This window comes from Amblyomma americanum, chromosome 9 (assembly GCF_052857255.1).
Source record: "Amblyomma americanum isolate KBUSLIRL-KWMA chromosome 9, ASM5285725v1, whole genome shotgun sequence".
NCBI classification, from domain to species: Eukaryota; Metazoa; Arthropoda; class Arachnida; order Ixodida; family Ixodidae; genus Amblyomma; species Amblyomma americanum.
The window spans coordinates 113318543-113345632 of NC_135505.1; the positions used below are offsets into that span (position 1 = coordinate 113318543).

At 46.5% G+C, this 27090-nt stretch overlaps 1 protein-coding gene across 1 annotated transcript in view; it reads left to right on the forward strand.

Annotated features, from left to right (window-relative positions):
• LOC144104111 (uncharacterized) overlaps positions 1–25092 on the forward strand; it is an 88651-nt gene extending 63559 nt beyond the window's left edge. The window contains exons 2-3 of the mRNA XM_077636923.1: positions 17207–17565; positions 19191–25092. Coding sequence (XP_077493049.1) covers positions 17207–17565; positions 19191–20258 — 1427 coding nt within the window. The 3' untranslated portion in view covers positions 20259–25092. The remainder of the gene's footprint in view (positions 1–17206; positions 17566–19190) is intronic.
• The last annotated feature ends 1998 nt before the right edge of the window (positions 25093–27090 follow it).

Genomic DNA, 27090 nt, shown 5'->3' on the forward strand with positions numbered 1-27090 from the left:
GGAGTTCCCGGGTTCGAACCCGACCGCGGCGGCTGCGTTTTTATGGAGGAAAAACGCTAAGGCGCCCGTGTGCTGTGCGATGTCAGTGCACGGTAAAGATCCCCAGGTGGTCGAAATTATTCCGGAGCCCTCCACTACGGCACCTCTCTCTTCCTGTCTTCTTTCACTCCCTCCTTTATCCCTTCCCTTACGGCGCGGTTCAGGTGTCCAAAGATATATGCGACAGATACTGCGCCATTTCCATTCCACCCAAAAACCAATTATTATTATTATTACCTTGCGTTGTGGCCGCAATAACCCAGGTTCGAATCCTGGTCACGGCAATTGCGTTTTTTTCTTCCCACTCGGGCCCGCCGCTCGGACCCGCCGTGGTGGCTCAGTGGTTAGGGCCCTCGGCTACTGATCCGGAGTTCCCGGGTTCGAACCCGACCGCGGCGGCTGCGTTTCGATTGAAGCGAAACGCTAAGGCGCCCGTCTGCTGTGCGATGTCAGTGCACGTTAAAGATCCCCAGGTGGTCGAAATTATTCAGGAGCCCTCCACTACGGCACCCCTCTCTTCCTTTCTTCTTTCACTCCCTCCTTTATTCCTCCCTTACGGCGCGGTTCAGGTGTCCAACGACATATGAGACAGATACTGCGCCATTTCCTTTCCCCCAAAAACCTATTATTATTATTATTATTATTATTATTATTATTATTATTATTATTATTATTATTATTATTATTATTATTATTATTATTATTATTATTAGCAATCTTCGTGAGCTTCGCAATGCAGAAGTTCTTGCCGCGAAAATCTGGCGAGCAAGCGCTCGAATGCATTCCTGCAGTAAAAGAAAAATAACAGTCGTTTGGGGAGGCATGGAGACGGCGACATGCTTCATCACTCAGCCCGCGCAGCCGACGCCTGACCGCTCAGGCGGTTGCCAAACAGGGCAAGCGCCACGTCCCGAGGACAAGGGAAATGGGGAGCGGCGACAGGCGCGTGCGTGTGTCGTCGGCTGGGGAGCTTAACGGGTCACGTATTGTGCCGTGCGCGCACACCCATTCTGCTACTGCCCCTGCCTTGGCCTCCCACGCTTTGAGCTCCTTTCACTATTCGCCACTTGGCCGCTCTGAGCTCCGCCAGGCGCTCGGTACACACAGTGATGAAAGCAAGGGGTGACAGAAGGCTGCGACCAGCCGGTGCGGGTACCGTATGCGCAGGCGTACAACGGGCCATCCGAGAGTGGCAACGCGAAGGGTATTGTTATAACAGCCGGTCCCCTCGTTAACACTCGGATTGTTTGGCAGAACAGAAAGTTAGGGTTTACTGTGGCGTTGGGGTATATATATATATATATTCTTAGCCCACGTGGACAAAATACAGTGCGGTCTACAACAAAGACGCAGCGCTTGGGATTCGGTGAAGTGTCTGTTTGTGTCCTCCTACTTCTGTTTTGTGTCAGTGAGCTAAGAAAATGTTGACTTTTGTTGAAAATGAATAAAATTTGATTATTCCTTCACTGAGAGTGAATGTTAACTGAATAGCAGTTCTGTTCACTTTCAACACAGATTTTAGTGCATCGCCACGCCGAACAAAATGGAATCCACAGTGAGATAATAGAGAGATTTAGTACACCGGATGCGTATACCGGTTTTACGTGTGTCTGTTAAGCAGAGCAGGCGCAGTTCCCGTACGTAAAACCGGTATACGTATCCGGGGATCTCGGCTATGCTAAATCTCTCTCCTGTTAGCGTGTGGACGTATAAGACGAGCGGACGGTGCGGCTGGCTCCACTCCCAAGTGCCGCTAGCAAGCCAGCCACCAGTCGCACGGCCATCGGGAACCTATTTAACCGGAAGAATGTCAACTATTTTTGATATATCGCTAGGCAAAGCATTTCAGCATTTCTAGGGATGAATGGGGACTTTTCATTGCATTTTAGAGATAGAGAATTTTATGTCGGGTCGCGCCTTCAAGTAAACTAAAAAAATGTCAGAGTTGGAAGGCGAAACCTAACCCCAACTTCCGCATGACGTCTCAAATCTACATCTCCGGCTTGACTGTTGGCTTTAAATACCTTTTAGTGCCGCTGTTTAGGGTCGACACATTTTATTCATTAAGAAAGAAATGCTGAGGGATCTTTTTGTACACATCCGGTTCCTATATAATTGGTTTTTGTGGAAAGGAAATGGCGCAGTATCTGTCTCATATATCGGCGGACACCTGAACCTGGCCGTAAGAGAAGGAATAAAGGAGGGAGTGAAAGAAGAAAGGAAGAGAGAAGTGCCGTAGTGGAGCGCTCCGGAATAATTTCGACCAACTGGGGATCTTTAACGTGCACTGACATCGCACAGCACAATGGCGCCTTAGTGTTTTGCGACCATAAGAACGCAGCCGCTGCGGTCGGGTTCGAACCCGGGAACTCCGGATCAGTAGCCAAGCGCCCTAACCACTTTCGGCGACTGACACGTTCCTATAACGTTTGTTTTGATTTCTGAAAAAGAGCAGATTTCGTACGCATTCGCCAAAGAGATCTGACTCCAGACAAGTGCCTTAAGGAAGGCATGCCAAAGCCCTTTAGTAGCAAAGTCGCTTACAAAATATTAGTTTGAATTAGTTCTGAAATGTCATTTATGCTTCTTTGTAAGAGTAATAAATCTTTTTATTTCATCATTTTCGAGCTGCGTGTTCTTGCATAGTTTGTTCAACATAGAACCTGTGAGTTTAACCTCTCTGTTGATGCAGTATAACTCCACGAACATCTCGTAACCCGCGTATCCTTATCTGAGTCACGTCGCATCTGGTATAGGAATCACCACTATGAACCACGCCCCCAACACGACTACTCTTCACACTTGAAGTCAAGAAGTGTCGCTGGCCACCTTTATCGATGTTATCCAGCTAGCGCTTGGAACTGCTTGGCATTGATAATGCTATCTTTTGTTTATGTCAACCTGCTGGTGTTGATGGCGTTCAGCTTCAGTCGGGTTTAATCAGTGATGTCGGCATTTTCACCGGGTCTTCTCGTAATCTGAAAGAAATTAACCTCCAACCATTTCCCCAGAAAGCCACATTCATCAGCTTGCAATCTGAGCCTCTCATCCTTCGAAAATAAAGAAATTGCTACGCAAATGAAATACAAACCTAAATACTGTAGTGAAATCTGCTGGATGAAAAAAATTTGGCACGAAAAGGCGTACGGCTTCGCTCAAATGTAAAACAGAGAGTCTCACTCTGTCACATGTGTCGGAATGCGCTGTCAAACCTCGAGCAGATCTGTAGCTGAATACTATAGATGATGAGCACTAAAACGTACAGGAAAATTTTTTTTTGTTGTTTCTGGCGTAGCATTCCCCCTGGCAGCCGGCTTCTCATCACACACGCCATAAGAACATTGACAGTTGCCTTTCCCCGATACCGCGGCCACCTCATCCTGCAACGCCGTCAGGCACTGCTCGGGTCCGAATACGAGCAGACCTGCCCCGGAAGTGGGGCCTGCGTCTAGGACAGCGAGGCACTTCCGGCGCGCGCTGGCGTGCGTGTGTTGCTCGGGGAAGAAATTCATGCAGCGCCACCTCCCGGTCCAACAAGAGGGCGGGGAACGCGGATCCCAGCACACCTGCAGGCATTTCAGCTCGTGATTGGCTTGCGTGACGGCACCGAAGTAAGCTTTTTGCGCACACCAGCATCCCAAAACCTTCCGCGGCCGCCCGTACTTATGGTTAGTGCTTGAATGCGCAAAACTTACTGAATTCTGGGTATTTTTGTGAAACGACCACAAAGAAAGAAACTCAAAAATCGTCTCTGTACGGGCTATGGCCTTAGAAGCACTGGCGCTGCACTTAAAGATATGCTCTAACGAAAGCTAACAGAACTTCAAAGAATGGCGATAAACTGACGGTGAGTGTTAGAGTGAAAATAAATAAGCGTTTAAACGATGATGAAAGAAGTTGTTGCTCCACGTATCGCTTACCGACGCGTTTACGAACGCCGTAAGATAAAGAGTGGACATTTGTTTCTGACACCACTCGCTTTTGCTACGTAAGTTAGGATGTGATGACGACCGCGTCTTCGTTTGGGTGTCCACTTTTCTCTTAACCGCCTGTTTAGGAGGCGAACCAGACTGAAACCAGTACCAAACACACCCCGAGATGAGTCAGCATTTCCTATAGTAGAATGCAGCCTAAAAAACTGCAGTTGTTAACACTGGGCCACGGTCCGCGGAGTAGTGTATCACTCCGCTTACCAGCAACAAAAGTAAACAAAATCGGCATTTAAATGTTTGAATTTATAAAACAAGCCAGGTATCAAAATTCTAGAGCTCATAACTTTTTTTTTTCTCGTGAATAGCTTCTTGTTTAGGTAGCAAGAGAAGTTTTAACAACGAACTACTTTTTTGTCGTGGAGGAATTCTGTGCGGCGGCCCTGAATGTGGGCGGAGCTTCACTGCAGACTTAAGTTGTATCCGACTATAGCACGTCTGCAAGCGCCCGGGACACACAAATCTTCCTTGTTACGTCATGCTCCTGTAGCCGCCAGTTGCCGAGAGAGTACGGGGGTTAAGTTTCGTATTCAAGACACGAACTGATTCAAGCGAGTTTCGGCCGTTCCTCGATGCCTACAAGAAATACCCGTCCGCTGTTTTAGATGTACCAGGTCACGTCGCACCCGAAACTCGAAGGATCTGCGGCGCGGCCAGAAAATCATTTACCGGAACGGACGACGGAACTAGACGCCCCACGTACCGCGGCAGGACAGAAAGGCAAGGGATCAAGGAAAAACAAACAAACAAAAAATCAACCTATTCTCAAAGGCATAAGGGCTAAAAGTAAAACAAAGAAGCGCAATCTCCCGCCCAATAAATATCGTTTGGCGAAACGCGCCCAAGGGAAAAGAGTACACATCAGTAAGTAGAATAAAATTGCGCAACTGAGAAGGCATGAGAAAGCATACCACAAGAGGCCCATCTAGGGACGCTTAGACCTCGTCTACAAAAGCTAAAGGTGAGATCTGGAAAAAGCCTCCGGGTGCAGATCCCAGCGGAAAAGGAACGAGAACACCCTTGAGAAATTGGCGACGCAACGCGATCGCGATTTAGGCGTGCGTACTCAAGAAGACGAGTGCCGCTCTGCGGAGACGCCACGTACGATGCCGAAACCACACCAAACCGGTCTTGTCATGAGCGTGATAAAATAAGTTCTGCAGCGCTTTAGAAGAGCCCCGCCTCTGAACAGCGGCACTGTTTTTACCACACCGCCAGAAAGAAGGCAGACGGGTGTGTGAGTAGAATCCTAAACTAGGGACACGATCCCAGACGTCTGGTCTTGCGTCATCATCGAAGGGTTTCCCAAGCGAGTCTGGCGCGGCTCCGAAGTTCCCGTATTTCACCTGGCTTGGCGTTTTTGTTTTTTTTGTGGTTAAAAGTTCGAGAGGAACATCTTCGATTCAGCCTGAATTGAAATCCAGATCTCTCGAGATATATGAACGCATGAGCCAGAGTTCACCTTAATTTATTTCCTTTGCACTTCAAGACGAAAAGGCAGAAAAAAATGGCGGTGGTTTAGCTCTGGTTAAACCTGCGGAGTGACGCGATAGCTACAGCTGGCCGAGTGGAACTTGCTTAGTCGAATGTAGTGAGTGCTTTTTGATTAAAAAAATAATAAAAGGAAGTTAAAAGATTTTTTCCAACCCCGGCATCTGCCATTACTGTGCCGGCGGCACCTGAACTGGGGCAGCGGAAATAAAGGAAATGCAGGCAGTATGAAGAAGAGAAATGAAAGAGGTGAGGGGACAGCAAGAAAGGGCATAGTCGAATTGCGAAGTCAGTCTTTCGTCGCTTCGTTTCGCTGGGCGCTCCTTCATTTTCGTCCCACTTGACACGGCTCATGCGCACAGCTGTGGCAGCTCGGTTTCGCCGGTGCGCCAGGCCGCCGGCAGCTGCTCCGCACCACGTGACCAACCACGTGACAACGAGGCGGCGGAGCCACGGCGTGGCGACGGCGCCGCCACGCTGAAGGCTCGAAACGCTACCGTAATGCAACTGTGGCTACAAAAACAGAAAAATTATGAACTCGGTAAACCGGCGATAAAACTAATTTATACCAAATGCTTCAAATTATCCAATACAGGTTTTCTATAAAAATGTTACATGCGATATATGAGAAGAAACGCTTTTGATGTTGGTGTTTGAAGCACGGACGGATGGTCGCTGCTAGCTCGAGCGCTAAACAGTAGTACCTGAGGGTTCCAGACGGTGACTCTCACAACAGCACAAAAGTGTAGAATTAGTTACTGCGTCGTTTCCTTTCCTCAGAACCAGTTTTCAATTTTTGTAGAACAAACTATAGTTGCCATATAAAAGTTGCTGCTAATAACGACGCAACCATGTCTAAAAGTTTCATTCTACAATGTATTGCGGCACAGATCATGCATATCCGGTACGTTATGGGAAAGCGTACAGGGTGTGGGGTTTAATAAGGGGTGATCATACGTTTACCCCATTCAATCTCAGCTGACGCTATTCAAAACAGCCAGACCCCACCCCGTGATCGTGTACGCTACCGAGCGCACGCCGACCACAGCGGGCCTTGCTCTGAGGGAACAAAGTAACGACACTCTGGCTGACACAAACAGCCATTTATTGCTGCAATAATAATAACGCCAGCTAGCAACAAAATACGCTAAAGAATCGAGGTCGACCCACTGACTAGCAAGGTTACGAACGAATGTCCGCCCGCCCGAGGACAAGGGGATACTCCGAAGTCGGACGGAACGAGATGCGGGAGAATGTTCTCACCCACGAGCCTTCGCATATCTGGCGGAGAGCGGAGCGCCGTGGCCGACACGTCCGCACGCAACGACATTCCCCGGCCGAAGAGGATCAGCTCTCTCCCGCGCGCACAGTAACCACGCAGTCTGTCGCGCTGCGACGCCCTCTCTTGTTAGCTAAAGGGGCTCTGAAACAACTTCCTAGGAGAGCACATCGCTCAATGACTACATTGTGTTGTCATGAAAACCTGAGCCAAATAATACACTTCTGCACGCAGCACATTTCATTCTCCTTGCGCACGCTGTGTCATTTCAATAATGAACTAGACAAATATCTTTTTACCAAGGAGCGCGGTACCCGCCGCGGCGGCTCAGTGGTTAGGGCGCTCGGCTACTGATCCGGAGTTCCCGGGTTCGAACCCGACCGCGGCGGCTGCGTCTTTATGGATGAAAAACGCTAAGACGCCCGTGTGTTGTGCGATGTCAGTGCCCGTTAAAGATCCCCAGGTGGTCGAAATTATCCCGGAGTCCTCCACTACGGCACCTCTAATTCTTTCTTTTTTCTTTCCCTCCCTCCTTTATTCCTTCCCTTACGGCGCGATTCAGGTGTCCAACGATATATGAGACAGATGCTGCGCCATTTCCTTTCCACAAAAACCAATTATTATTACTATTATTATTATTATTATTATTATTATTATTATTATTATTATTATTATTATTATTATTATTATTATTATTATTATTATTATTATTATTATTATTATTATTATTATTCACGCAGCAGAGGACCCACAATCACGCGTCAAAGTTGGCGAGCCCTTCCCGGCGACTTTTTCATTCTCGCACCCTCCTCTGTCGCTCGCATCTGCGTATACACGTTGAGAGGCGGTTGTTGGTTATATTCTTGCAGACGTCAGGCAGCTACCGTGGCCGCGGCCAGTAAGCCGCGTAGCTCCGGCGGGTCGGGAAGTTCCGCTCCCGGAGGTGGGGCCGGCGGAGGACGGCCGACCCTCCAGTGTGCAAAAAGTGACGAGAGGAGAGGGAAAGGCGCGAAGACGCTGAAATTCAAATTTTGACTACAGATAACTCAGCTTCTACAAAGCGCATTTAAAAAAAGTCTTGCTGGACAATATTCGTGAAGCGGCATGCTTCAACATCCTTGGCATACCGCAACTTTATTAGTGGCCCTTTCAGAGCCCCTTTAAGGTAACTAACCAGTGAGAGTCGCGTGGCGCCCTCTTCCTCGACGCGAGGCTGCTGCAGGGTGCATCGCGGGACAGCTAACCAAAGGGGACGTCGTGAGGGAAAATCCCCGCAAAGGAAGCAATCATATGCGATCAACGCTGCTTCGAACTTCCGCCATGCTGATGACAACAAACAGTGCTCCTCTAGTTCAACGGCGCACCACTACTTTGCCTTGTTGAGCGCAAGCCATGAAATTGGTTGAGCGTGCTCGCATTTTCACATGCCTGTCCTCGAAGCGCTCATTGCGCGCGCTTTCATCGCTGCCCGCCTGACCAGACACTCGAGGCAGGCACCATGCGCACTTCGGGGGCAAACAAATTGGACCTGTCGGATTTTCTCGAAAGCAACGCATGGACAAAGTCACTACTTTCAAACCACAGCAAAAGGCGATGTACTCACGGTCAGCCGAACGTCGAGCCGGGCTTTGTGAGATTTCTGCGCGGCAAGCACACCGCACGTACGCAGAATAAATCGGCCCTCGTATATCTGCGACACCAGACGCATGGATGCATTCGAACAGTTTAATTCCTTTTCGGACGCTGTCATCCCTGGAACAATTAGCGCCCACCCGCACAAATGGCAACGCGCATGCGCGGCGGTGGGGAAAACGGGGAGAAGGCCCCGACCCTGTTTCCAGCCTCAGCCGCTAGGAGGCTTTAGGTGGCGCCTCTACGGGCGCTGCACAGGGCGTAGATCTCGTTCGAGATTATTTGAGAATATTGTTTCAGTACTTACTAAACAATGTATAATTCAATTTATCATCGCACGCTCTTATTATTTTGCACTGAATAGAAATGAAACACCCTGTACATCACATAGGAGCACAACGCATCGATATCACGCGTTATGCTGCGCTTTTCTTTCATCTGTACAGATAAGATACGGATAGGCAAAACCACGTACGTATGAATTGATTCTGGAGAAATCATTGAATACGTCAAGTGAAATTATTATATGATTAGCTTGTTTTGCTCGTACACATTACTGAAATGGTCATTAGCGAAAGACCTGTGATCTGTCGCAAGGGACAAGGTTTTCTTTTTTTTTATTATGTCTGGCCAAGCTAATTAGGGTCCACTACTTAGCCATATACTGAGTTAAAATATTCTTCAAAGCACTTTTCAGTCTTTAAATCAGTTTTGAAGAAAAAAGGCAATCTTTTAAATGAGAGCGTTCAATTCTTCCTTAACAATACCACACTGACGTCCCACTTCCGTCTTTTCGTTGTTTTTTATAACCCGCAAATATACTACTGAGCGGACAGCCATTCCAACGTACCGTTTCCAACATTCAAGGTAACATTTCACGTCCAAGCGTTGCTGGACTCATTGGTGACGTTAAAATCTGGCGGTCATATTGTTCCTGCAAAATGACCTGGCAGTCACAATGCACAAGCGTTCTGTTTCGTGCTTTAAATCGCTGTTCATGTCTCTAGTCCGTTAAGTTACATAAACGTGCAGCGTGTCACTTCCAGAAAATCTGACCTAGCTTCGAAATTTAACCGCTGACATCGGCTTCGTTCGGAAGAGGTGCCCCCGTAAGGAGAGCTGCTCCCACCACATTTTTTTTCTTTCATGTGCCTACATTTACGTATCTACCTTACATCTGGGCAGACCTTGAACAAAAGAGTTTTGTTCTCCAAGCTGCTTAATAAATTGCGCTGTGCAACAAAACCAATTCAGAAAAGAAAAATTATCCGCGAATAAACCATAAGAATTGGCACCGTGATCCTTTTATTCCTACGACATGCAGCCACGATCAACGTAAGGGTATTGCAGTGCATTTTCTTTATACGTAATCGCTACGCAATTTCATTTCAGTTGACCATTTACGTTGTGTTGTCGAAGCGGTGGCCCAGCAGTTTCACCGTCCGCCTAGCATGCGGGAGGTGCAGGGGGTTCGATCCCCAGCGTGGCCGGGTACCCACCCATGATACAAATGGGTAAAAGCATTAATAATAATTGGTTTTTGGGGAAATGAAATGGCGCAGTATCTGTCTCATATATCGGCGGACACCTGAACCGCGCCGTAAGAGAGGGAATAAAGGAGGGATCGTGAAAGAAGAAAGGAAGAAAGAGGTGCCGTAGTGGAGGGCTCCGGAATAATTTCGACCACCTGGGGATCTTTAACGTGCACTGAGATCGCACAGCACACGGACGCCTTAGCGTTTTGCCTCCATAAAAACGCAGCCGCCGCGGTCGGGTTCGAAGCTTGGAACTCCGGATCAGTAGCTGAACGCACTTACCACCGCGCCACCGCGGAGGGTTTACAAGCATTCTCCGACCCTGGTTTTCTGCTTATTTTAAACGAAATGCTTGGGAAATGGTCTTTTACCGCACCTTGTGTAGACGAAGATGACTTGTGTCATGGCGCTCTTTGGCCGTAGCTGCCATTGCTTGCGCTATAAAAATTCATCATCGTATACCTAGTGTTTGGTGCCCGTGGACATATACAGACCTTGCGCCAAAAATAAAATCCAACATAATCGTGAAATATTATTGTAGAAGAACTTCTTGCTGGGCGAGTTGGTGCATAGCTTTCTTGGTATGGCGTTGCGCACACGACGAGACGAACACAGGAAAGAATAGGACGACAGAAAGAGCGCGAATTATCAACTTACTTCATTGCTATCACAGCAACCTATATATAGAGAAATAACACGTGCAAAACAAAGAGGAGAGGGAACAAAGATGAAGGTTGTGACAAGTCGTCTGCATGTGTCAACAAAAGCAGCGGAGAAAATGTTTCTTTTTATCATATAAGGTCACCGAGGTATCACTTACACAATTATCACCTTTTTCTCTGATGTAAAATGCCTCCAAAAGTTCGCGGGCTATTTATCAGATATCAAGATTCTGGGCAAAAGCAAAAACAAAAAACAAAATAGCCCGCGAACTTTTGGAGGCATTTTACATCAAAGAAAAAGGTGATAGTTGTGTAAGTGATACCTCGGTCACCTTATATGATAAAGAGAAAAATTTTCTCCGCTGCTTTTGTTGACACATGCAGACTTGACTTGTCACAACCTTCATCTTTGTTCCCTCTCCTCTTTGTTTTGCACGTGTTATTTCTGCATATATATGTTGTTGTGATAGCAATAAAGTCAGTTGATAGTCTGCGCCCTTTCTGTCGTCCTACTCTTTCCTGTGTTCGTCTCGTCGTGTGCGCAACGCCATACCAAGAAATCGTGAAATAAATTTACGTGAGGATAAAGTGCTAGAAAAGTGAAAAAAATGTAATTTGAAGCGTTGCGTTGAGTTTGTTGAACGTTTCCTGCGTTTTTTCCCTGGGTCAGTCCTCCTTCGTTCCGTTGCCGCTGGCATTGGAAGAAGTGCAACACCTACTGGGCCCTTGTTAACGATTGCTTAACGAAGGAAATGCGATAGCATTTAGGCTGTCAGTTTTACCGTCTACGCTGAAATTACAATGTCGTTTCTGCGTTTAAATATGTACCCCTTCGCCATCATTATTTTATGTAGACTGAAACACAAAGAACCACTTCAGAGAGGCACCGACACGTGACCTCCCTATTCGTGAGCTTATGGGAGACGGACGCTTGGCGTCCCATCGCCACACATATACCACCGTTTCCCGCCAAGAACCGCTTGAAACCAGATTTTCCCGTCATTTTCACGTAACGCCACCTCTTGCCGAAAAAACCGGTTGAAACCAGGCCAAGTGGAAAATTTTGGGGGTGAGCCAACCACCAGATTTTGGAGGTAAGTGGCAAATCTCAGGGGTGAGCCAACTGGAAAATTATTGGAGGTCGGCCGACTGCCAAATTTTGGGGTGGATCACCTGAAAAAGTTTTGGAGGTGGGCCATCTCCTAAATTTTGGAGATGGACCAAGCCAATTTTACCCCGTCGCGGTGGCTCAGTGGTTAGAGCGCTCAGCTACTGATCCGGAGTTCCCGGGTTCGAACCCGACCGCGGCTGCTGCGTTTTTATGGAGGCAAAACGCTAAGGCGCCCGTGTGCTGTGCGATTTCAGTACACGTTGAAGATCCCCAGGTAGTCGAAATTATTCCGCATCCCTCCACTACGGCATCTTTCTTCCTTTCTTCTTTCACTCCCTCCTTTACACCTTCCCTTACAGCGCGGTTCAGGTGTCCGCCGATATATGAGACAGATACTGCGCCATTTCCTTTCCCCAAAAAACAATTATTATTATTATTAAGCCAATTTTGGAGGTGGGCCAACAGCCCAATTTTGGGGTGGATCACCTGCCAAATTTTTGGAAGTCACCCAAATGACAAAACGTTGGGGGCCCTTCAGAATTTAAAGTTTGAAAGTGCGCTCTGCCGAGTGCCAAATTTTGAAAGCCCTTCGGAATTACAGATCTTGCAGTGCTCTCTGACATTTTCCAATTGACCAATCAGGAAATTTCGTTACGTAGAAATCGGGTGTTTTTCAAAACGAGACCCTAAATGATTCGCATTAAAAATGTGGGTAGGTAAGCAAACCACACTAATCCGCTACCACGAATCACGTGACTACAGGTGCCCCATTCTCGAGAACGCCCATTCACCGGCCCATCTGGTCTAGCCTAGACGTCTTTGATCCCCATGTGGCCCATATATCGACGTCAGACGCTCTAATTAGGCCTCAATTTGGAGGTTGTACAAACTGCCACGCCACTTACGACCTTCAAATGAATCGTTCAAAGATGCTCAAAATATAAATGTCCGGCGAAGACCAAAAGGCTGCAGGGCATCACTACGAGTTGATCCCCCAAGGCGCAGAAACCTGATGCTTTCCAGAAATTGGCTGCGGACTCTGGCCGAATTTCGAATCGTAGTTTCACAGCTGGTAGGACAAAAAGAGCTCCGGATACAGCATTCTCATTGGTTAGCAAGTGAATCCGGTTTACTACGACACCAGCGTCGTTTTCCCAGGAAATAGGCCCACATGCGATCTATCTCTGTGACAATTTCAAAGAAAGGAGGTGTGATGCCGTCGGCTGGAGAAATGCACTAGGGATCGGGGATAGGTTGGCATCTCACTCTTGTGTATTGCAAAAAAAAAAAGTTTCAGAAATCGATTGCCGTAACACTCTCCCACACTGTGCGCGAGCCTTTACGGTACATTAGCTACCAGAGCTGTGGCCGCAGCGCTCTCGATCGGTCACGTTCGCACGCGCCCCCTGTGGGCGAGAGTGAGAAACGGGAAGCCGCACGCAGGGATGAGGAGGCGGGAGTCTGGAGAGTGGCCGGGAAAAACCGGGCCAAATGAGGCGCTCAAACATAGGGAAATGGGAGCCGAGGTAGGGAATGGCTGGGGAAAAGGGAAAGTGGCGACAAGGGGCGCAGAAAAATATGGAAAGAGATAGGGAAAGGTCCCTGCGAGCTTCCCGCCTGATGACAGCGCGGCTGGCTGATGGAGGCAGTTTATGCGCCACAACGTTCCGGGCGTTTGCCTGCCTGCCTGCCTCGGCCGGTCCATTTGGGCGCGAACGGTGACAGGGTGAAGAGGTGTGGGGAGAGAGAGCAGGATCCATCTCAATCTGCGGTGCCAGGCGTGAAAGTGCATGCGATGTCACATAAATCTCGCGCTGAAAGTGTCGCCACTAGAATTGCTGACAGAAAGGTAAGCCGGGGCTGACCAGGGTTTCCGGTAACCGAGAGTTCGATCACCATCCCGTGTGCGATAAGCAAACCTAGCTTAAAAGCGCTGCGCGATTTATAATTTTTTGAAATATTTGCAGAAACATTTTGTCAGAAAAAAGGGTTCCAGATGCCTGGTGTCTGCGGTTCCCAGTGTTTAGTAAGCTTGCATTGTTTATCAAGCTAGTCGTCGGTTCACGCGTACTTGAGTAGCACCTCTCTTTCTGGGCGCCGCAAAGGCTTTTTCTAGAGCTTCAAAGACATTTTTTTACAGTAAAGGATGATGGATTGTATAGTAGGCACAGCAGAACTTCGTGGCTGAGAGCCATGGTTCATGAGTTTTGCATCTACCATTGTGATGCAGACATTAAGCCGGCATGCAGTTGTACTTATTACTGCTGGCCCGCGATCTGTGAAGCTTAACGCAGTCTACCTCGGAATTTCAGAACTTGAAATTCAGTAAGAGGGCTTAGTCGGGCTGGTTGGTGCATGTTGATGGAAACAGATAGAACGGCTCTAGCAGATAGGACGGAAGAGAAAAACAGACACAAGCGCTGACTAGCAAGTCAGCGGACAAACTGGCCGCTATTTAAATTTGCGCGTGTAGGAGCACAACAGTTCTTAGGGAAAACCGCCTTCTTCAAATATAGCAAAGCACTGTCACACTTCACTGGGGACCAAGTGCAAAAGCATCTTTGTGCTGTGTGCTGTGAGTGCAGATTAGTGAATACCGCGGGTGTGAGCCTTTTCTTGGTCAAGCAACAATTTCGTTTTGACATCCTAATCACCTGAGTAGGGAAGTGCCGGAAGCTTTGACGTTGTTGTTGTTGTTGACATATCTGGAAGCGCCTGACTGGTTTCTTCTTCTTGGTTGTCGCTATATGTGTACACTTCTTTCAAAGTTTGTACATATTCTGCGTTTTGTGATTAAACGCTCTGTTGCGAGTCGGCGTTTGTGGTGTCTCTTCTAAAGACTTCCTCCGTCGTCTCTCTGCGCTGCTTTTTTAAAACTTAGATGCAGTACCCATTATAGCTCAATTACCTGGATTACTCAAACTTAATACGTGCCGTTAGGCTAACGTGCGTTTTCTTATGCATAGAATTGATTGAAAAAAAAAGGCTGGGCTCGAAGCCTAACACGGATAAGAAAGGGGACCTGGGAAACGCAGGTATCTGGTGGATATATGTGGGTGTTGTGAACTGGCACAATGCTCTCGAGCAGAGGCAGTTGCACATAACATGCGAAGGTTGTTCATCCAACGGTGAACAGAATTTGAGTTTTTGGAATAATGAAGATTATGACTGCTTGGCTTATCACCGGGACCATGTTGCAAGCAACGGCTTTGAAGAAGTAGCATACCCAGAAATTCTAGTAAAAACATTTTACAACGGGAAAGAGTTTACGACCGCAATTGTTTCATACATTGTAAGCTTTCACTATAACATACAGTATCCGCAGATCGCTCCTCGGCAGGCGTGCATTTTTTGCTATTGACGTGTTTTGCTTTTGTCAGAAAAAATCACCATTGGTTTTCTATGGCCTTCTTAAGTACTTTATCCGAACGATGGAAAAACTTTAAAAGAAATATTTTGCTATGCACCGGAAGAATTGATCATTACGTTCAATATTTCCACAGTAGTACCTTACAATATTCCGATAATAAACATTTTTCTCCAAGAATGCTGGACTTGATTCATCCGCCACTATGGCGTCAGGGGAGCAGGTCGACAAGAAAGTACGATACAGTAGTTGCCCTGAACAAGGGATTAAATTTTTTTTTCGCTGCAATTTTTGGGAACACTATCCTGTACCAAACTCTGGAGTCTCCTCATTAAGACCACCTCAACCCCTCCCCCCCCCCCCCCCCCCGGTTCGAAATCGTGATGATGTACAGGCTCATAGAAAGGTAAATAGAAGAAATATAAGGTAAAAGTACCTCGTGGACACGGTCATGTCCATTACTGAGAGTTCGTTTATTCTTTTCTTGACAACCAGACGCTTGAAGGTAGCCAAGGCATGATACTTCAGTTCTTGTACTCGATAGTCCAAAGGCAATGTGTCTGAACTGTGGTACCAAAAGCGGTTGGATTTTCATGTTTGTTACGCTCTGCATATGGGTTAAAAAGTGAAGATTGCAGTACAAAATGTTTTCAGGCAGTTCCTGTTCAAAATGTTGGGTTTATAGAACACAGATATAAAACACATTTCTGAAGCTATTTAGTCCAGATGCTGAGACACTACAGAGCCATTAACGAAGAGTATTGGGCTACACAGTTGCTGAGTGCTTGTTTCTTGTTCTGTGCCATTATTTATATTTGTTCTGCGATGTTATTTGTTGTATTTATTTTATGCCTTTCTACCCGTCCTGACAGGACCCATTTAGGGTCTGCAGTATACTGTAAATAAATAAATACACAAGCCGCAAAAACTGGTACTTGTGGCGTATATAACAAAACGGGTTTGACAGCAGCTGCTTAGCAGTTCGAAATACCCTACCCTTGCGATTGAAGTCCAAACATAATTATTTATAATGGCTGCTGTAGTCGGAAACAACTTTAAGTGTGCAGTAAAGCTCTGCCGACATCCATGTCCGCTGCAAACTGTTCCTCTGCGGCAGGGAAGTAGTCAGTTGTTAAAGCTTTTCTTGTCACCAAAGCAAGAGGCTAATCACGAGAAGAAATTATGGGCGCAAGAATTTCGATGCCTACAACTTACTGCTTGGAGAGAAACGTTAAAATGTTGATTTCGTTAACTCTCTGACTGGTTGGCGGAGTAGCACAGCCCCATGCGGGACATGGGTTGTTGTCTCCAAATGCTCATATATATATATATATATATATATATATATATATATATATATATATATATATATATATATATATATATATATATATATATATATATATATATATATATATATATATATATATATATATATATATATATATATATATATATATATATATATATACGACTATCGTGCTGCATGAACCCTTGCATGTTCAGTGCGTGGCGCCTGGCAGGCACTTGTCGGAGAGGCTTAGCGGAGGATGTGCCACATGCTTAGAACTGCGGACTGGAGAGGAATGCTCGTCGAAGAACCAGTACGTGAGAAAAACTATAAGAGTGTTGTGGAACTATACACATATGCATGCCGGTCTGCATGCGAGTCTGCGCTTGTCTTGTACACCCTTCATGTCCTCGTTTGTATGTGCGAAGTTGCTTATATCATAATGTCGCTCTCAAATCGCTCACCTCAACATATCGCGAAATGACAGCGCCTGAACACCTGCCGCTGAATTTCGCATTTCTCAGTGGTAACTGTCATTCTAGTTGTTGTTTTTTTCACTAAGTCGTACACGCAAGCGTAGGGGCGGCAGACAGTTAGGTGGGCGGAGGAGATTAAGAAGTTTGCGGGGATACGGTGGGCGCAGCTGGCAAAGGACCGGGTAAATTGGAGAGGCATGGGAGAGGTCTTTGTCCTGCAGTGGGCGTAGTCAGGCTGATGATGATGATTATGATGATGATGATGATGATGATGACACGCAACAGTATTTGGAGCCAGCCATCATCTCTCTTGATTGCCTCTTCTCGCTCGCAGAAAATGCCAAGATCTCGGATCCCCAGCTAGACCCGCTTTGCCGCCTTCTTCCGTTCTCGGGCTACCGGTCCAAGGACGGCACCTTGTACGCCCTGGGCACGACCAAGATCTGGTCGCGACCGCCATCACCGAGCAAAGGAGACAAAGGTGGCGGCGGTGGTGGATCAAAAAATGACGACGGTGTCGCCGTCTGGCGGGACTCGGTGCTACCGCAAAAGCTGAGTGGCGACGCGTGGCGCATCGTGTGCGCCAGCGACCGCCATGTGGCGCTGTACGACGGCTTGCACGCACTCCTGCACGCACATCGGTCCTCGGCGTGGAGGAACATTCCACTGGGACAGGCAGGCAACGCCACACCGGTACTCAGCATATCATTTACATGTGTACTCTGTACTATCGGCTCCAAAACCTTCCTGGACGCAAGTTTGCAGAAAACAAATTATTTGGGCGGTCACATAATCCAGTAGCCCGAAACGTGTCAAGGTATGAGGGGATCTGCACGCTGTATCCGCTGGTATGGTCGGATACAACTCAAGATCGCAGTGGCTTTTCCCCGTCAAAGTATACCACCTTCCAGCCAACGGCGTCGGCAGATTCTCATGACCCTGCTAGCGTGACAATGCAGGGAGCGGCGCCACAACGGAGATAGGGGTCTATCCTGGACCATAGAGGGAAGGGATTATCACGGTTCATCTACCACTCCCTGCTTTGTCGCACTAGCTGAGTCATGAGAATCGGACGACGCCACTGGCTGGAAGGGGTTCCTTTGACGGGGAAAATCCGCTGCGCTCTTAAGTGGCATCCGACTTACAATAGGCTAATACCACGCGACTGGGTCGCAAGGGAGAGCCACATCTTTGACAGTGCAGTGTAGCATACCGACGCAAAAGGCGAAAAAGATCCTGACTGGAACCCAGACTTCAGTTTTAGTTTGCATTGGCCTTAACTGCGTCAGTTATTTTCACTTTCTGCGCAGTATGGCCTGAAGATCACGGCTTAATTTGTTTAGTCTTCATGTTTTAAGTCTCGAAAGTGCGGTTGGTTCCAAGAAGGGCGTCGAATAAGTAGACGGTGAAACCACTGCACTCAACTCTCAAAACTCTGGCCATGATCACAACCTAACGGACGACATTCTTTTATTTCCAATCATGAAAGCATTCCTAAAGAAACCAAGTAATTCAGCTAAGTAAGTTATACGTAAGGCTCTCATCAGTCATTATTACCTGTACTTCTTGAAGTGCTGCCCTCCGAAAGGTGATATATTGTACGCTCCAAGAAAGTATACCAGTGGAGCGGTGAATGACGCAGTCTAGTTTCACCCTGTATACTTGAGTCAGAGATGTCCCGAACATATATATAAACACAGAGGTTGTCATTGTGGTCATTAAAGAAATAGTCTGCAAGCAGGGGGCGATATGGTAGGCCTATAAAAACAAACAGCTTCCGTCGTTTTCAAATATTTCAGGGAACTACACGTTGATTTATCTTGAACAGCTTGGCAGTGAAATTGCAAGGATGCTCGATACATGCATTTCGCCTAAATGCACACCAGGCTCCCGTTATCGTGCTTTTAAATATAATGTCAAAGCTTAACATCACAGCTTTCTCTTCATGCTGTTTCATGGGCTTTGTATGACGGCAGCCCTTTCGGCTAATAAATTACTCAAGTGACAACAGCATTCAGAACAAAACATATTCTCCTATCTTGTCAGTGTATTGTAATAATTTTATAATGTGTATTCTAGACTGTGCTAAACAACAAACTAGTCGGGATGAACAAAAATTTCACGATTCTGTCCACTTAAGAAACATATGCAAAGGAAACTAGTTCGAACTGAAATCGTTAAGGTAGAAACGCTAGAACATTGATTTGCTTCCAAAGTTAAGATTCCTCGCGTTCATGATAGAGTTCAGGTGATGAATGATGACTGACCCATTAAACAGGTTTGACCTTACAACGGCGGTGGTTCAACTTTTGGTGCAGGTTCCAGCCGCCATTTGGTGCACCCCGGACGAAGTTGAGATGCTCAACCTCAAGACTGGTGCCCTCACTAGGTTCCTCGGTGACGGCCGCATTAACGTGACCGAATCGTCGAGGCTTCCAGTGCTGCCCGCGAAGAAGTCCCACACCCACACTTGGTACCACCAGAACCAAGTGTACGTGATTTCGGACCGGCACCACAACGGCTCAGCGTTGCTCAACAACACCACCGTCCTATGGAAGGTCTCGGGATATTCCGGGTTCAGAAACTGGAAGGTGGCATCTCAGTGGACCCAGGGAGCTGCCGGATACCCGGCGTCCTTGGCCAAGTCTTACTCTTGGACAGGCGGCGACGACCTCTGGCTCTGGAGAGAACTCGGGACCGAGTGCGAGTTGTGGAGGTTCAACGTACCCACGCAGACCTGGATCGAGGTGAAGAACGTGCACGTCTCAGGACACGGCCAGCCGCTGCTCGCCTGGTCTAGAAAGAGCGACAACTTGCCCTGTCTTCTGTTCGCAGACTTCGCTTGCAACCTGACTCCTTACACTTACTGCCTGACGCATGAAGAGGTCACGGGCCACACGACTCAGAGTCCACCCGCTGCGACAAAGAAGACGACTTCCAGGATCATCTCGCAGGTGACAGCGACGGAAAGTGGAAACTCCACCACGACTCCGCGCGACGTCACTTCCGTTGGAGCAATCACGACGCCCAACGCCACGTCCTCGACCACACCGGATGTCCTGACGACGCCCACAGAGACAACAATCGTCTCGACGTCCAGTACTTCCTCAAGTACGTCACCCGCGACTGCGGCGACCATATCTGTAAACAAGGCAATCGGTGGAGACTCAACCTACTCGGTCGTCGACTCGGACCAGTCCAAGTGGCATCAACGCAACTCCGGCATCTTTGGATCGATCATCTTCTTCGGAACGTCTATCACGATATTCACCATCGTGGGAGTCGTATGGTGCATACGTCACTGCGTCCACTTCCCCAAGGAAGCGCTCTTGCTCAGGGACCCCCCATCTGTGAGGTACACCGCTATTCCCGACACAATCGCGTGAATATGCGTTCCCCAGAACTTGTATGTCTTCTATGTGCTGTGGCTATTTGGCAATTCTCGTTGCCAACAGAATAAGCCTCTCGACAAAGGGCTTTCCCGCGAAAAAGTGACTGCCTTTACCTTCGTTGCTCTCGAGACAAGGGGCGGCGATGGAAAGAATATCACTCACCGAACTGCGACTTCCATCGTTTTGAGCCAGCCGTAACCAACTGCAGGCAAGATGTGACTCCGTCAATGCGCACAATCACTGCATCGTGACAATGGGAAACGAAACAGCCAAACGCCGAAGCCTGATATGTCGCTGGTCTACGCCACACCCTTCTATTCATGCCCATCCAGTGTTGCAGTTTTATTTTATTATTTACAAGATCTCGCGGCTCAGGTATTGAGCGCTATAAGTACTTGGTGTGCGTACATGGTGTACAAGATCATCAGCAGAAAAAAAATGGCTCCTGAAATTGTGATGAAGGGTTTCACAGCATTCTTTTTGAATTATCATTTTTGTTGGTCTAGGTTCACCTCTTGTCATTAGCTAAAAGGCTTCCGAAAGGCAAAAAACCTTTAGAAAGCAAGGGTTTCATTCAGAAAACGCCCTCTCGGCACAGTTTTTCAAAGGTGTCACTTATGAGATGAACCGAAACACTCCCTGTCACTTTTCTTCCATCTGCCGGCGAATGCGGCTGAGCTGAAAGACCAGTGAGTCATCCACCACAGCTACGTCATCACACCTTTATGGCTGCGTCATTTCCGGGGGCTGCTTCTAATCGTTCTCTTTCCGTTTTCTTAACGTTGTGGCGGGCGTTTGCTTAGCGCTAACTCATGCGTCACTTGTTCGCTTTCTGCGTTGCAATGATGAATCAATAGTAAGCTGACGTCACAAAGTTATTCAGAATGTAGTGTGCATGAATCACTGAAATCAAAGACAAGAGTTAAGACTTGAGCTTTTTTTTACATTAATGCGCTCTGCAGGCCAGCAATATTTTTCCGCCAAACTCTTGTTTATGTGGTACATGCTGTTCAAGAGTCTCGACTTCGACGGCTACGTTCGAAAGCCGTTGAATTTTCCGAAAAATAGAGACGTATAACTTCATGGGTGAGGCGGCCCTCTAGCTGTAGCTAATGCCGAACCAAACGTGTAGGATATGGGGGTTTCATGTTCCAAAGCGACTCAGGCTATGAAGGACGTCGTAGTGAAGGGCTCCGGATATTTCGACCACCTGAAGTCCTTTAATGTGCACTGACATCGCACAGTACACGGGCCTCTAAAATTTTGCCTCTATGGAAATTCGATCGCCGCGGCCGGGATCGAACCCGCGTCTTTCGGAACAGCAGCTGAGCGCCATGACCACTGAGCCACCTTGGCGGTCAAACCAAACGCGTATCGAGCCAACAGCGCACCAATGTTCAACGAATTATCAGTTGAGGCTCTTTTCACAGTGAAGAACAGTTTATGTCTTCATAAGGGTTGAAGCCAAAGGGACGAGGCACTTGACATATCTACGCATTTTCAAGTGTGCCATAGGAGGGGTACAAGGACACGTATTTTTTCAACCTCCAACGCTATCATATCACTTTGAGTGGCAGAGACCACAGTATAGACGTTCTTTTTGAACTTTCGCCCGAGTTTACTGAAAGGCTCAGCGGCACACATGTAACGAAACGGCGTGGCCACTAAGTCAAGCACAGTGCTTAATATAGAACAGGGCATCACACAAAGGTATGTTCGCTTCTTGAATACCACTGCATGGATATGCATGTTAGATGCATATGTGCAATGCACAGACTAAGTGATACAACGGCGGCCGAATAATTGTTCTCTGACGACGAAAGTTGTGTAAGGTGCTAATGCCAGAGTTTACATATATCTATACCCCTTCCCTTCCTTACAGTCGCAAAGCATATTGCGCCACCTGTAATTGTGTGACAAGTGTCGTGGCAAATCCTGATGCGTGCACAGTCACGAGGAATATCAGAGGGAACAAAGTTTTGAGCAGTCATTTATTAATTACTCCGTAAATATACGTGGTATTAAAGTTTTTGTCTGTTTTCCAGCTTGTTTCCATTTGGCGTATACACTCCAAAAGTCATTTTCAAATTTAGTGGAGAAATACCAGAAACCTTGTAGTTTTGTGCGAAAATGTTTGTTCCCTTTTATGTTGCTCCCGACTGTACAGCTAGCCCCAATATGAAAGGGAACAGTAAAGGTTGCTCGCAAGAACAAATTGTTTTGTTATCTCTGCAGCGAAGTGCAAAATGCGTTGTGTCAGTTGTACTTCTGATGGAAACCTATTAAGAAAACAGGACAGAGAGTACTTGCCTCTAATTGCGATGAACTATTGATTGAACGCTCACCAAGTGTTAAATTTCATCTTGGAGCAAACTGTCTGGATGTGTTACAGTGTTCCGTTATCTTGCGCTCGGTTTCAACTGATGCGCTGTTACAAAAGTTTCTTCTTTTACTTATTTTTCTAACCGAAATATTTCATTCTAGTATATGACAACGAGCAAATTTTTCATCCCTACTAGTGAGTAAAGCGCTGTAAGTGTACTACGATTTCTGCAGCTAAAAATGCTTAAACGTGAAATCGTCAAAGGACCATCGCAAAGGCCAAACCACACTGTCCCGTATCATATCCTATTACCACCGAGTTTCTATAGTTGTTAGAAACCCTTTCGGGAGCATTTGTTCTTGCCAGGGATACAGATTTTCTAGACGAGTATACAGAATGTTATGTACAAAGTTTACTTAAGACTGTAAATATCAACGATGAACTTCGCTTTCAATGTGTATTGTGTCTAAGTGTCACATTCCGCTTCCTGACTTGCATCGTATAACTTAAGTTGTAGTATCTGTCTGCCACCTACTCTGCTGCAGCCAAGCTACTCGTTCAGCCAAGTTTCTGTGCATCCACTGCTTCGGCTGCAGTCATCGCTGCCTGCATGAATGTCCTGCTTTATGCGAATTCTGTAGATATTCTGCAGCGCTTCGTGTGTCTGAATACTTCACCTTTTCCCGCATATGTGGTGCCCATGCAGGCTTCCAGACGAAATGCGCACAGCAAGTGAAACAATCGGGTGACAACCATATCTGAGCAGATAATTATACGACTGCTGCCAAAATGTAACTCAAGCTTTCAGCACAGCGGGAGTTGTGCAAATTTCCTTATCAGTAGCGGGTTTATATTTGCGGGAGACAAAGCTACATATACAGGCTTTCATTACTTTTCTTTATCTCGCTTCTCTCTTTCACCACTACGCCAACAGCGCGTAGCGTTCGGGGTTTTTTCTGCAGCGCCTGTGACGCATGACTTGCTGTTGTCTTCAAGCAGTGCCAATTTTCAACAGTGTTCACGTCTTCATGTGTAGTCTGCTGTTGTGTGCCCAAGAGATTAACACTTTGTATGTGTAAAAATATGTGTCCACGTGAATCATTGTTGCAGCTGTGCAGTAATACTTGCCTTCAAATTTCACGATGACAGAAAAGTTCATGTTTATCCGTGCACGTCAAATACAAAAATTATTGTATACGCGCGATAAATACCCACATTTGTGGCTTAGGCTCCACTTCATGAGCTTTGAAAGCGCTGTGGCCAATCGACAGTTGTTCGCTCTTTGAAGAAATGGTACGAAAGCAGTCAAGAAAGACAATTCAGCGCACAATTCCAGAGGTGCGCTGTAGTCAATGTCTGAAAAGAAAATTCTGGGCCTTCCGATAACTTTCTCTCACCGAATTGTTGCAGAAGCTAACGGTACTCTCTTAGGTTACAGTTAAGAACTGTTAAAAACACTAATGCCGCGTAGATATAATGCAAGCGCCAAACTTACCATATCTTCGACATATCGGAAACGAATATTGTCGTTTACACTTCGCGCAAATCATATCACTTTACAGCACATGTTGCGACTTCCACCACCTCATGCGTACCAATTTTTTTCTTTCAGAATTAGTCATTAGACCGAAGGATATCTCAGAGAAAAATGAGCTCAATAATGATCACAAGTTTGGGTCCACGGCTGTTGTATGCCAACCTCTGTCGTAGCTCGATATTCGACATACTACCGAAGCAGTGTGGCAATGGCAGTATTATATAGGTGTACAATGTGTAGATGTACAAGACGCGGGTCTGTCCATTAATAACTGCTATGTTATGTATCTTGCCAACAAAACCGACGAATTCAGTCAGTCATTCAGACAGAGAAACTTTATTTCGGAATCTAATTAATACTCCAAAGGGTCACTTCTACTCTTCAGAGTTCCACTTTTTGTATATACTAAAAAATACTGCGAGAAAAGCTCAGCGCAAGTTAGCTACGCATTGTGACTGGACGTTTCATTGGGTGCGGTTACGATGCCTACAACACAGCACTAGGCAATCTCATTAACAGATGAACAATCCGACTGCGCTATGGCTAATGCCCTTGGCATTTATTTGCTGGTGCTCCTCAAAAGAACAAAAGACAATCCATTTAAAAATTTACGGATATGTTGCTTTAAGGGCTTCTCCTCACAGCAGCCATCAGCGCATCATGCATACTTCGGCAAAAACAAAAGCACTGTGAGTTAATCTTTCAAAATCTCGGTGTACGGCGCACCCATTCAGCTACTTATTCCATTAGTATACGAAGCCGAGCAACTGCCTCCCGTCAGGTCAGTTCGCAAAGGGCTCGGAAATGTGAAAGCAAACACAACCTCAAAACTGTTCGTTCCTATACAAAAAGAATGCATGAAAAATTGTCCGGAGGACCAGCACCGGTCTTGGCTGGCTTCCTCCATGTCAAAGGCTCGCCTCCCAAAGAGCGAGTTTGTAAATTTAAATGAAGATTAAAGCAACGTTCACGTGTCTATGTTCCTGCTTTCCAATACAATTCAACTCCAGCGGCTACGTTGTTTATAACACGACTGCATTAAAAAATAAAACATTTACTGCCCACAGTTAGTTCAAAAATCAATATTATCCAGGAACAAGTGATGATAAAGAGAAAAGATGAGAACCGTGCTTGGATGCTAGTTCTCGAACAAGTCAACGATCGCATCAAGATGGATCCATGTTCAGCCCGCTGCTCGCAAGAAGATTACTAGTCTTCAATTACGTCAGCAGACCACAGCATACTAGGATGGGTGAGATGACCTCTACCAGGACCATAGCCTGATCTGAGCTTGATGGTTTAGCTGTTATAGACCCTATTTGAACATAGCATGATGATTACACTAAGATATACAGTCGAACCTCGTTATAAAGAAACTTTTTATAAAGGAATAATGGATATAAAGAAAAAATGACGATTCCCCTTCGAAGTTCGGTCAACACGAGCTATAATGAAATAATCGCCAGGCCCCCTTCAACTTCGTTACAGCGAGGTTCAACTGTACGATCTTGGCAGGTGTATCGTACCAAACTGTCATTAGAAGTGAGACACGCATTACTGCAATGCGTATTCACGCAATACACTGACGTCCTCTGTTAAGAGCACGCTATAGCCTCGTATATTTCTAGTGTGCTCTGCAACACGTGACGTGTTGCAGAGCATAAAGCAATCTCTTGCAGAGCCCAAAACAATGTGACGCCCAAAGCGATCTCGTAAATTGGAATGCTCTCATACGGCTGAATGCTATGTGCCCACTAAGTTTGCAGTATAAACACACTCTTAGAAACCTCGTGGCAGTGACTACGAGTTGAACAAAGTATAAGGTATTGCAAAGAGTATAAATTACGAGGAACAGTGTCTATGAGCGCAACAGTATGCGAAGTGTCAGCACTTTGCGCTGTAGTAAGCACCATTTGCAGTGCTAAAAGTGGTTCCTTCAAACATAACATATAAAAAAGGGAGAAATTTCATTCACAAACTCTGGTCATAGGTTGTTATGAGCTTTGTACAGTTGACCCGGTTTGTACGCTTGTGTATCATCAATATATCGCAGCACAATTTGAAGCCATATCAGACGTGATTTTCATCAGTTTTACCATTGCCGAACATCCACAGTTCCTTGATAACAGGTAAAACGTCAGTTTAACTCAAGAAGTACTTTGGTTTGGGCTAGTCGGATAACTAAGGTTGATTTTGAAGATGGTGCAATAGAGACAAGGAAGGCACAAACGGGACGACGCCTGTCCCATCGGTTCTTTTTTTTTGTGCCTTCCTTGTTCTTGTCTCTTTTGCGCCATCTTCAGAATCAACCTTGGCTGTGAATTCAATTTATATCCAGACCAGACATTTATATGTCCGTGGTTTTCAGCTAAGGGATAAAAATTCCTTTTTAGCTCTGTTACGTGGCAACAAGTGAGTGATCACTGATGAAAACGAATGCAGTAAAAAAAGCATATGATGCGGTCGCTCATCAGCAAAATACTTTATGATCTTCGGCAATCTTTCTTCTACAGTACACCATTAAAAGTTTAGAAGCTTCAGACTGCCTATTCTTTTAATGCACGAATGTCACGTCGTTACAACTAGCGTTCGCTCTGGCAAAGTTTCTCTATGCATCTCGATGGAGAACATATCCAAACCGTTTTCCAACCAGCACAAGCAAAAGTGCACCCGCATCAGGAGTGCCGGTCTTCCGTGAGGGCTGCGATTGCGGTTATCTGGCCAATGACCGAAGTTCAAGGCACAGAAAAGGAAGTGTAAACATGTGGACCACAGATAACATCATGTTCTGACTAATCTCCTGTTGCACTGGCATGGAGACACCCAATAGCACACTTATAGAACCGCCACCTCAAGTCCCTGACTTCCGCTGCGCGCCGCGAACAAGTGCCACAGAGCATACACGTCAGCAGCATAAAAACTGTACGGAAGCCACCGCATAAAAGCTCCGTGCTGAACACAGGCTC